The 12,774-nt window shown below is 45.6% G+C and overlaps 1 protein-coding gene across 1 annotated transcript in view; it reads right to left on the bottom strand.

Annotated features, from left to right (window-relative positions):
* MRC2 (mannose receptor C-type 2) overlaps positions 1–12,774 on the bottom strand; it is a 67,299-nt gene that overhangs the window by 16,034 nt on the left and 38,491 nt on the right. The window contains exons 10-19 of the mRNA XM_066629211.1: positions 12,234–12,349; positions 11,637–11,785; positions 9,602–9,819; positions 7,895–8,037; positions 6,427–6,529; positions 5,889–6,027; positions 4,331–4,366; positions 1,730–1,890; positions 496–563; positions 296–396 (exon numbers count right to left, since the gene is read on the bottom strand). Coding sequence (XP_066485308.1) covers positions 296–396; positions 496–563; positions 1,730–1,890; positions 4,331–4,366; positions 5,889–6,027; positions 6,427–6,529; positions 7,895–8,037; positions 9,602–9,819; positions 11,637–11,785; positions 12,234–12,349 — 1,234 coding nt within the window. The remainder of the gene's footprint in view (positions 1–295; positions 397–495; positions 564–1,729; positions 1,891–4,330; positions 4,367–5,888; positions 6,028–6,426; positions 6,530–7,894; positions 8,038–9,601; positions 9,820–11,636; positions 11,786–12,233; positions 12,350–12,774) is intronic.

Below are 12,774 nucleotides of genomic sequence, written 5' to 3' on the forward strand. Positions count from 1 at the left end.
TCCAGGCTCTTTACAACAAGGGTCCCAATCAATGTTTTTTTGGGCTCCTCTTAGAAACTCTTCTCAAGTTCCATGGCCCCCCTGTCAAAAAAGGATACAACATGAACTGATAAACATAATTTTATTATGTTCAGTGTTCACTGAGGCTGCAGCATAGCAGGTTAAATGCCTTCTCCCTGTGCACCATGATTCTGATCAGCCACCAAAGCACATAAAGTCAAACTATTAGTTTTTTACATAAAATGTGTGGCTTGGTCCTAAGCTGCTTAGACTATCAGGCATGACCACTACTCACCTCTGCTAGCTGTCATGTACACACACTTCCTGTCCTTGCTGATAGGTCGTGGCTTGCCTGGTGCCCATGAGATGAAGTTCAGGAGGGAACTGTCAGACCACCTGAAGAAGGCAAGTGGCACATAGGGAGACTTCCACATTTTAAGCACTAGAAGACAAAGTCTTTTGAGGCAGAAATACTGATAAAGGAGAGAGACTCACCGAAATCGTCCGTCATTCTCATAGGTGTTCAGCCCAATCCACCAGTGCTGCTCCTGGCCCCTTGAGAACTGGCCAAATCAAAACAATTGTGCACATTTGTATCAGAAGCACCAAGGCAAGAAACAAAATGAGACCGATTCTTCCCTTCACCAAGAGGAACCAACCAAACTTGATCCTCACATTACAGGGAGCTGCCACTCTGGGACTTCTATCCCAAATAGGGTATATGTGTCAAAAAATCACACTAAATCTGTTCAAGTGTTACATCTCCATGGAGAAACAAATGCAGGAAGGCTTCCTAACAGCACACCCACTTAGCATCACCACCTCCAATTATGTGTGCATGGGGCTCACAATCACAGGTAAGCTCTCTCCCTGTGTTTAAGTGGTTGTCACTGCAGACAACCTTGCTGATCAAAGGGAAGGTGGGGGTATCATCAGAGAGCACAGAGAGGGGACAGGGCTAGGCAAGCACACTCCTACAAAGCCCACATGTATTCATCTATCTCCCTGCAGCTTTATCTCAGCATCCCCACAGTCCTGATGATGAGTGAATAATGCAATATAAGGGCATATGCTTTACATGCCAAAGCATCAATCCCTGGCATTAGTGTTCCACAGTTGTTGGACTGGCTTTGCTTGCCAAGCCACAATTGTAGTAACCTCAAATGAATCAGACCCCTTTTCTCTCTCCCCAGGCTCCCTTATCCTGCTCTCAAGCAGAAGAGGGAAAATGTCAGGCTCAGCTGTTTGGCCATGCTCAGCTGAGGTGTCAAGGGTGCCTCCAGTGAGTGCAGACAAAGCATGCTCATTACCCTTGCCAGAGGGCATCAGCCCACTTGCCACGAAATTCCACTTCAGGTGGTGCCTGAAATTGTGGAAGCCTGCCTGGCATCTCCAGGTGGGGCTGGGAAAGACGCCCATCTGAAAAGCCAGAGAACCATTGGTGTTGGCAATACTGATATAGATGGACCAGTGGTCTGATTCAGGATAAGGTAGCTTTCCATTCCCTATGTAAGCCACTCCAAGTCTTCAGGAAGACAGGATAAAGTGCAATATAAATGTATTTTAACCCTCATCCAGACCTTACGTCCACAAGGCATCAATACATTCTCCAAGTCCTGGAATCATCATCACAACTGAAGGCCATTTCTAAGTCACAACTGAATGCCATGAATTAAGATGAATTCATTACTGCACAGATCATCTTAATCTCCTCCTGGTGTCTCCCTACCTTTTTTAGGTTTAGGCCCAGAAAATCCAACTCAGCCTGGTTGTGAACTGACACCAGCTCAGCCTGGAACCAGGTGCAGATCCGTTGAGCCTGCACCCAAGTTGAATGGTGATCAAAGAACTTGTATTCAGCGTCCTGATACTTCACCCACTCATTGCTCCCTGTGGAGAAAGAGCACAATTGAAGAGACCCGGGTGTGACTTGGTGCCTTTGAAGTGGAGATGAATCAGTTGCCTCAATACAACAATCACTGAAACAACCTCTTATTTAACTACAGCCTCCCATTTGTGTGCCGGGCTCATCCTGTGGAAAGAGTGACACATCTTGAAATTCTGGTGTTATGAGCCTATAACTTGATCAAATTACTGTTTGTCTATTGGTTGGGCCCTGTATCCGCGGATCCTGTATCCGTGGTTTCCAATCCGTGGATTGGGTTTGCAGCCCCCCTGCGTGCTCCCCCTCCGGAGGTGAAGGGAGCTCTGCTCCCCTCACCTCCAGAAGGTCTTCTGAGCCCAGCAGAGGCCACATATGTCCACCTGTGGCCTCTGCTGGGCTCAGAATGATGATCAGAGCTTTTTTGTTTTTTTTAAAGCGACTTCCAGTTTTTTGAAAAACCAGAAGTGATTTTTAATGCCTTATAAGGCGGCTCCCAATGACTTATAAGGCATTTAAAAAATCACTTCCATGATTTTTTTTTTTAGCCTCTAATCATCATTCTGAGCCTGCAGAGGCCACAGGCGTAGTAGTAGGCCACTAGGCCACACACCACAGCCACACGCGCACCTCTACGAGACTCAGGGCCTAATCCTATCCAACTTTCCACTGCAGGTGCAGCTGTGCCAATGGGGCTTGCGCTGCATCCTGTGGTGGTAGGGCAGTCACAGAGGCCTTCCCAAGGTATACCTACCTCAGGGTTTCATTGTGACTGCACCGGGAATGGAAAGTCGGATAGGACTGGGCCCTCAGAATACCCTCCAGTGGTGATGGTACCCTTCCCTGGTAGCCACAGTTTCACTTAACTGCAGGGGGTTCTAGAAGAGAACCCCAGCAGATAACGGGGTATGTCTGTCTGGTGTTTATTAATATAAGCAGTGGCCATCCTATATTAGACCAAAAAGCAATTTAGGGCACAATCCTAACCCCTTATGTCAGTGCTTTCCAGCACTGACATAAGGGTAATGCAGCTCTGAGGTAAGGGAACAAACATTCCCTTACTCTGAGGAGGTCTCTGTGAGTGACACCCAACTGCAGGATGCAGCACACGTCCCATTGGCACCACTATGCCAGTGCTGGAAAGCACTGACATAAAGGGTTAGGATTCCACCCTTAGCTGAATAACTTGTCTTCCATCTGAAGTCAGCCAGATGCCCCAGGGGATTATAAACCTCTATCACATTATATACACAAACACAATCTCCACGCTAACCTTTTATTAAATTAAAATTATTATTTCCTTCACCATGAAAATGTCACTTCTACTTCTGATGGTTTAGTCTTCTCTCCCTCTCCCTCCCCCCACTGCCTTTATATCTTTTAGAAGCAGGGCCAATTCCCATGGATTCAGGGGCCTGGTTGGTTTCAGTGCAAGTGATCCCCACAGCACAAATGTGCAGCTTGCTTCAGACTATGCTGGATCCTTGCAGACTCAAAGAAGACTGGAATCCTTTCTGTTCAGCTCATTTCCCACTTTTGAGGCAAGACTGTCCGTAGGAGAAAGTATACATTCCTTTTCCAAGGACACAACTCATGCTCTCAGCTGCACAATATCCCAATAGAGTGCTGGATGCAGTGGCATAGCTAATAATTGTGTAGCCTGGTGCCAAGCCAAAATGATGCTCTGGAAGTGACCTCATGCCTGGGCTTTAAATAAGTGAAAATGGGGAAAAATCTGCCTCTTCCCCCCAGTAGTTCGCCTCCCACTTGCTCTGTCTCCTCCCCCTGGCCCCCCCCCATTTTAACACCTTTTTGATTCCCTGCTGGCTCTCTCTGCTGGTTCCTAATTGGCTCTCAGAATAGTCTCATTGGTTGGTTTTGTGTTTAAAAAAATCTAGTTTTTGTTACATAATGCAGTTGTGTTTTTATTTACTGGTTATTTGGTTATAACTTTTGATAGAATAGAGATATTTCAATGCGGTTTGTTTAACTGCATTCTGCATTAAATTCCGCAATGAATGGTATATAACATGATGGTACTATTTGAAAATACCAAGGTTTTCACAATTTTGGCCACTAGTGTCAAGCTCAGGTTGTTCCACGCCCCCCCCAAAGCTTGTTGCATGGTACAATTGCTGCCCCCTGCACCCCCTTAGCTATGCCACTAGCTGGATGTACCTGTGTCTCATGAATGCACCTATGCTTAGAAATGAGCAACAGAACTTCCCCAGTTTTTGGTAATACTGCCAGGTTGGGTCTCCAACCAAAAGCATGACAGAAACGGCACAGCCCAACAAAGATAGTGAACTGACACTGCTCTTTCCTCTAACGTACATACACCCAAAATAAACTCATTTGTCATGGCTACAAGAAGTTCAGGAGAGGAAAACAGGGAGTTATCTCTATGCAAGAAGAAATTGCAAAAGGAAAAGATATAGACTTACTCACCTTGGATGGTCACTTCTGGTTTTTTCACATCCATTCCTATTAAATAAAACCATAGGATCAATAAGATTGTAGGAGGAGTGGGGCAAGCATTTATCTTAGTTCCTGATTCAGAAAGGGAGTCTCTTTGAGGACAAGTGAGATAATCCCCCATCCTGTCTGCACTCTGACCTTTGCTGGCTATGGAAAAAGAATAAACAGGTCTAATGCCCTGCCCAACTTCTAACCAACTCCTGACTGATCTAGGTTGGTTTTTTACTTCCATGTTACCAAAATTAGGTTGCACTGAAGTAGAGTGATAATGACAGAAGGTATTGATAGAAACTGTGGCTTTCTGGTTTCGATGCAAAGTCCAAGTAGGCTTGTGTCCCCCCAATCTACTATTGTCAAAAAGAACTATACAATCTCACCTCTACAGGTAGGCATTCTTGGATACAAGGCATTGCTTGAAAATTAGCTCAAGAGTCTTCCTGCCTAAAACTCAAATTTAAATAGAGCCAGCCCACTGACAATATAGAGTGAAGACATCACATCAAGCGGTTGGTCTGGGTAGAGGGACAACGAGAGGTATCCCACAGCTCATGTCTTTCTGCTGCAGCCCCCTCTGACCCACTGCCCACAGAGGTGCTCCAGTCTGCATTCTGAACCACTTCCTGCTTGCTCAAAGTGAGAAGAAAATTTGGGCAATTGCAGCAGCCCTTTCTCTAGAAGAAGGAGGGGAGAGAGAACCATGCCATGGCTGCCTTCACCTCTTCATCTTCCCAACCCCCGTCCTCCACAGCTTAAAAAAACAGCTAAGATGGAGAGGTGCTGCTTTCTACCCCTTTGCCTTGCAACCTCCTCCCTTTCCTGTGTTTTGTTTGGAATGACTCAGAACAGTGGAGCATGCAGAGCAAGGAGGTTGCATCCAGGGCAATCAAGCTAGAGGTAAGGGAAGGGGGCGCTCAGTACCACAGCTTGGCTTCCTCCCCTATAGCCACCCAGGAGCAAGGAAGCAGGTGGGCTCATGCCAATGCATACACAAAATCTTTCCGTTTTTGAGGGGATGGAGAATGGAGAAAGGCAGCATTTTGTGGCTACATGTTGCATGCATCCTGGTGAAGATACACAGACATGAAAGTAGAAACTGAATGATTCTCTGTTGTGATAAAGACATATATTTCTGCTTAAGAACAAGGGGCAAAGCCTAAAAGCTGCTAAAAACGGAACTGAGGTTGCAAAGACAAGTCCAAATCCCAGTTTCATACATGGTCAACACCACATTACATTAAATAAGTGCATGGTGCTGAGAAGCTTGTTTTTTGTTCTCTAAAAAGCAGGTATTGAGAGAAGGGGTAGGATTCCAGACCATGGAATGTACAAAGGGCTAAAGCCTTTCCCCCGTGTTGTTGTCCTGATGTGGACACACCTGCTACATAGAAAAGAATAAAAACAATCACAGCAGTGCCAAGCCAAGCCATGCTATATTAACCTAATATGATGTTTGGCCCACATCCTATTTTCTGCAAGTTGCTGCTGCTTCCCAGTTTTAACCCTGCTAACCCAATACAGTCTCAGTCACCTCTGGGCAGCTTGCAGATCCAGTCCAGCTGAACCTCACACTGAAGAGGCATCCACTGCAAGGACGCCAAGTCCAGCACTGCACAGTTACGGATGTCATCATCATCATGATTACTGCGGTCAAAATTGTGGTAGGAAAACTGGAGGCAAAGGAAAGATGAAGGCAAGTCAGTGTCTGCGGCTTACTATAGAAAATACTGGTGTCTGTTGAAGTAACAAACCACCAGACCACCTCAAGGCATAAACAAACATCTGGAACTTGTAGTCAAAACTATTCCCTCTAACCCATTTCTGCCCAGTCCACAGGTGTACACATTTGATCCCTGTTGCATATATGCAACATTGGTCAGAAATGGCTTAATCAGATGTCTCCTTCTCCATCAATATGTGACTCCTATTCATCATTCCCTTCTCACTGTCCAAGGCCAAGATCAGCAAGGGAGCATTTCTGAAGCAGAAATATCTTGCTCAATACACAATCTCTCATCCAATTCACTGACCTCTTAAAAGGAGTCAGGATGAGCCAAACCAACACTCACCCCAAGACCATCACTCCATTGCCAGTTTCTCTCAATCCCAGGATCCCGGCGATTCAAGCCAATCCAGAACCAGTGCTGCTCATGGATTTCAGGTTCCGATTCCCTAGACCAAAAATAAAATGATCAGATGGGGAAAAGGGCAGGGAGATAATTAATGATGCAGTCTGGATGAATTCGTGAAGGAGATAATATAGTGCTGCTTTAGAAAAAAAGAAAATTCTGGTCTCTTAGTTGCAGCCCACCCAACATTTGTTTTCTTACTTTTTCTCCTATTCACCCCTCATGTAAGATCAGGAATTTTCCCCCCACTTCCTCTGGGCATCTCCCGTCATAGAGTCAGGATATTCAGTGGCATGACTTTGGACTCTGAAATGTTTAGGAAGATCCTGAATATACAAAGTTGTCTTGCAGCAAGTAAGATTTTTTTAAAATTTATAATACAGTATACCAGGATCTAATGCACAAGAACATTAAGAATAATTTGTATCTTTCTAACTACTTCATGGCAATTGTCATTGGAGAGATGGGCATTTTGTTATTGACTTTTTAAAAAAAACATATTCTGGAGGTTCAGTTCCTATTGGATCACCTCTTTTTGGTTTGTATGATGAATCAGACTATTAGACCTAGCCCAAAATAAGCCACCAGAAGCTCTCCAAGACCTCAAGCAGAGGCTTTCCCACCCAAATTTTCTGACTGCAGATGTCAGGGACTGAACCTGGGAGTTTCTATAAGTTAATCATATGACCATGGAGCTGTATGGTTTTGTGCTCAGGATATCAAAATTGGCTAGGTTCCCTGAGAGTTGTTTTTATGCAGTTTGGCTCAATTGCTTAAGCTGCTTATTATATGCCAGGAAGAAAGAGAGATACCAGCATCTGTGACAGTGACAGGGTGAGAAATTCCATAGCTAAGATTTCAGAAAGGAAACACAAGGATCACTATTGTGGCCCCATGCAGCTTGCTCAAACTTAAGAATATTGGGAAGGATCAGTGCTGATCAACCCGTTTACTTAAGGATGTTTTTTGGGTGGGGGGAGTAGGAGGAGGATTGGGGGGAAAATAAAAATGAAAACACTACTGCCAATACCTCCTCCCAAGAAACAACAATGTTTTGTTACAAGACCATTAGTTTGGGGTTCATTCTTCCCCTCTCACCCTTATCAAGTGCCAGAGAACATTTTTATTCTCCAAACAGTATTAATGGAGCCACTGTGAGAACCTTTCCATTTCAGCTTCTCTCTCGCCTATTAAATTATTTGTAGGTCATGGCCTGGAGCACCAACAGGCAAGGAAGTAAGCACTCTCTGAATAAAAGCCATCGTCATGACATTAATCTCTGTGGGCATGTAAACATAGAGTTCACCGATTCACAAGGCACATACATATGTGCATGAAGGCACATGGATATACATGGATGACTGTCACCCAGAAACTTGCATTTCCTGTTTTGTAACTCGCTCCTCACCCAAAAATCTTGTTGAGGGTATTGGCCACAAAATGTTCCTCCTCATTACTGCCCAAGCTCAAAAGTTGCGCTCCCAGCTCCCGGCAGAACAACTGGGCCATGTTCCAGCTTTTCTTTTCCTGTAGCTTGTCATAGTTGTACACCTGTCCAAGAAGTAGGGAGAAGAGGAACATTTCAGAAACTGACCCCTCTCCATGGGGTCTCAGCTTCCAAGAATTCTTACTATACTTAGGGCGCAATCCTAACCCCTTATGTCAGTGCTTTTCAGCACTGACATAAGGGCACTGCAGCTCTGAGGTAAGGGAACAAACATTCCCTTACTTTGAGGAGGCCTCTGTGAGTGCCTCCCAACTGCAGGATGCAGCACATGTCCCATTAATCATAATGGAAAAGCACTGACGTAAGGGGTAAGGATTGCGCCCTTACTATACTACGTTTTTACTGAGGGCCCAATCCTATCCAACTTTCCATCACCAAAATGCAGCTCTGAGATACGGGAAACATGTTCCCATACCTCTGAGATAAGGGAACATGTTCCCATACCTTGAGGAGGCCTCCATGACTGCCACCCCACCACAGGATGCGGTGCATGCCCCATTGGCACAGCTGCTGGAAAATTGGATTGGATAGGATTGGGCCCTGACTCCCTTACCAGAAGACACACTGCATTATCCCAGATATGTGTATAGTATAACTAGTGTCTCTTGGTGTGATTGATGCTGGCCTCTACAGTTGGCCTACAGATGGAAGGAAAGAGCTTAAAAGCCCACCCTTGCAAGATGCAGGGGAGGATCCTGCAAGGCTGCCCCTGCAGACTATGACCTTCCTGTGCAGGCTGACAATTTAGCAAAAGCAATACCAGACCTTTTGTAATTACTGTAGCAGTAGCATGGTATAAAAGTCAAGTTCCATACTTTGCAAGGCTTTTAAATAGTAGAAGGATTTTGGTTTCATTTTTATTACTGTAAAAGTCTAAAAGTTTATATAAGTCACATTAAAATACTTAACCCTTACACAGCCCTCTGTGCACTCCTTCCATAAATTGCCAATAATTAACCCTCCTAATTTGTAAAAAGTACTTCATGAATCAGGTTAACCTTAAGAGACTTCAGTTTAGTCATAGTGCAAAAATCAACAATTAGAATTGCAATCCTACACATACTTACCCAGGAGTAAAAGCCCAATCCTATGCTTCTCTACTCAGAAGTAAATCCCACTGAGTTCAATGGGATCTAGTCCCAGGTAAGTGTATGTTTATGCAGATTTTCAAATCAGCACACAAATCAATCACTGTGCTTCTTGTCACATGTGAATGAATGTGGACCAAACATTCACTGTGATACTCAAGATTGCAAATTTTGTTAAAGAATTTGGGGCTTGGATTCATTGCCACAAATGAGCAGCTGAGTGATGTAATCACTGCTGTTCATACTTTGTGATAACTTGAAATGAAGTGAATATTTATTGAAAATACTAGTTGATTTTAAAAGTTTTAAGCACTATGGCAACCTGGTGCCTGGGATTTGTCAAGCCCCCCACCCACCCACATAAAACTACACATTCCCATCAGAAACTTTACTACATTACTATACTACACTACTGGAATCCAACATCAATGCAAATTAGTATAAGCGAATTCCCTTTGCAAGAAGAGCTTTGCTGGTGAACCGTTAAGTTGGCTGGTTGCCTTCTTTACTCTGAACTTACCTTGTAGCAATGCCTCAGTTTGGGGCTGGTGCCCCACCCTGGTGGGCAGGAGCCAGTAAGGCTGGGTGTGGGATGCACTGCAGGAAGCTCAGGGTTCACTGGGGGTCCCAAGTTCTGCCTGCAGATGTATTTGGCTTTGAACATGGTGCAGTTCTTCACGTCCCACAAGCCCATGGCACTCCCTGTGGCCAAGGCAACACAGCCACCCTTGCCATAACCTAAAAAGCTCATGGGAAAGGGAAAATATGTCAGAGGGAAGGTTTAAGCCAAGGCAAAAGGTTTCCCCCAGGTTTCGCAAAACTATTAACCAGGTTAATAATAGTTGCAGGAGCTACTTTTCCTAGATCAAGATAATCTGTTTTAGCCTCCACAAATGCACATGCTAAATAAGGTAAAACAAATGTCTGGCTGGAAATGACCTTCAGGCCCTGCTTCTGGCCTTCTTGCAGGCATTGGCTGGCCACTGTGGAAAAGGGAATGCTGGACTAGATGGGCCTTCAGTGTGATCCAGCAATACAGCTTTTAAGTTCTTTTCTGCTCACCTTAGGGTGCATGTAGTTGAACCATGTTACATAACAGCAAATGCAGTGCAAATACATGCTCACGCTTCATACAGATGGTCCTTTTATTGAAGCAGTGCAATATTCCTCTGAAACCCCTTTTTCAGATTATCTCATCCAAATCTGAATTGGCCACAGTATCACCGAGTGTTACTGTTCCAAGCTGCAACCCCAGCTCAGGACCCAATCCTTGATGCTCCTGTAATAAATACTAGAACATCAAACTAAAGAACACACTGCACCACTTGAGACACTTTCCACATCCGTCAGCATGAGACAGATTCATTTAAACTATACTACGTAGATGTTCTGTATTTTACCACATCTCCATCCCCAAGAGACACTGATGAGGAGGATCCCAGTCTGTTGGGTCCCCAGCAGGTTTACTACTCCCTGTGGGAAGGAAGCATCATCTGAAGGGATGGGCAGATGGGAAACAGGACTATTTGTACGTCTTGTCATATAGCCTGGGTGGAGTTTTGGAGCACAATTTGTAGGTTCTTTAATATGGAAGTTCATGGCAAAAGAAATGCATTGCCACAGGACTTGTTCTAATGCAGGAAGTTAACATGGCTCCCTTTTGCAGTATGCATATTTAATCACCGGATTGCATACAGCGACCTAAAATTGTTCTAGGAAAGTTAGAAGAGACTAAGGGCACAATCCAGTCGCAGAGCTGCGACTCCTCTAGAGTCAACTGGGTTGGTGCACGGATGGGCACCGGCCCGTGGAGGCTGAATTCGGCCTCTGCGCTGACTCAGGGATGGAGCCTTGCGTTAGCCGAGCTCAGATGATGCAAGGCTCTGGGGTGGGAGGGGAGGAGGCGGGAGGGAGGCATTCTGGGACAAGGGGAAGGTGGGCAGAGGGTGATCCCGAGGGGGGGAGCAGGTGGGTGGGGAGCAAGAGGCTGGGCTGGGACCCGGCTCTTATGCCAGATCCCAACCCCCGTCCCCGAACGCAGAGCAGCTTCAAGCTGCTCTGCTCTCCTCAGACTTATGCCACCTTTCAAGGTGGCGCAAGTCTGAGGAGACCCATTGGGGCTGCAGTGGCTTACCCAGGGGTAAGGGGAAGAGTTTCCACTTACCTCCAGTTAAGCCACTTTGAGGCCCTATCTTGTGCTGAATACAGCACAGGCCTCCTGGCCTGCCTGTTCCAGTGCACGACAGGATTGTGCTGTAAGATAATCTAATACAACACATGGTAGGTTAAATCAACCCTGCCCAATCCAGGATGCCACAAGAACAAGCACCAACAAAAAGGTACCAACAGAGTAAATAGCTACAGCTGACTTCAGCAAGCCAGTCAAGTCACATACTGTTGGGAATGACAAAATACATATGTTAATAAAAGAAGAAGCATAAGCTAGGACTCTTTAGGGGAGGATTGCTTCCCAGCTCTAGACAGCGACACACACATCACTTGGAAGTTTACATAAACAAACCCGATGTGCATGTGTGCACACACAGAGGTTTTACCAGGCTGGTTACGGTTCCAGTGGGTGTAGGTGACTTCATCTCCACTCAGCCAATGGAAAGAGCCTGTTTCATTTATGTCTTGTAATGCTGTCCAGAAATATTCATTCTCCCAGCTGTAAATGAGGCTGCTCACATAGGCCTGTTCAAACCTTGTTCAGAGAAACAAAGGAATAAGTCAGTCACTTCCTCACAATATCTACCAAACCTTCATTCCTTTGTCCAAAGGGTAATGTCACAAGGCAACTTGCCACTTTGCCAATATCTCCGGCATCCAGGTAGTATCAGATCCTGACAAAGACAATTATACTTGGCATGGCTTTGTTCCTTAGGGTTTACTCTGGCACATCTGGAATCTCTTACCTGCCTAGCCCATTCATTCATTCATTCATTCATTCCCCATGCCTAAGCACACCTCCGGATGTGACCAGAAGTCATCAGCCTGAACCAGACGTGCTTCTGGTTGCCTCTTCTGGTCGTATCCAGAGATCCTCCAAGGACATTCAGATCCAAGGATGCTGATAAGGACGGCCCATTGTATATAAGAAATCTCCCATAATTCTACTATAAAAAGTTCTTCACGTGCAAGAAGGCACACACCTGTTGGTGATAGTAACCAGAGTCGACCCATAGTCCATGCAAATCTTCCGAGCTTCACTGTATGTCACACGGTCATCTCCAAGCCAATAACAAGATGGAGTGTGCCATTTCCAACCCTAGCAAGAACATAATAGCAACAAAACAAGTTCTCTTGAAACTGCTATTGAGAAATTGATTCAGTGGCATCAACAATATGCTGTCATAGACAGTGGCAGCATCAGGTTGCTGGGGACCCTGGGACAAAGCCCTATGGTAGTGGTATTCAGACTAGGGTATCGCGAAGCCCCAGCCTGAGGATCCTGGCCTCTGCCCCCTTAAGGGGCGGGGGCAGGAGGGAAGGCAGCCTTGGAAGTGCAGGGAGCCCTGCACAAGCACCTGCAGGGCTCCCCAACTGCTTGGAAGTGGAAGTGGAGCGATTGTGCTCCACTTCCGGTTTTGTGGAAGTGGAGTGCGATCACTCCACTTTCACTTCCAAGCGGCTGGGGAGCCCTGCAGGTGCTTGTGCAGGGCTCCCCGCACCCTGGGAAGGCTGCTGCAGGGA

The sequence above is a fragment of the Tiliqua scincoides genome, chromosome 5 (genome assembly GCF_035046505.1).
Source record: "Tiliqua scincoides isolate rTilSci1 chromosome 5, rTilSci1.hap2, whole genome shotgun sequence".
NCBI classification, from domain to species: Eukaryota; Metazoa; Chordata; class Lepidosauria; order Squamata; family Scincidae; genus Tiliqua; species Tiliqua scincoides.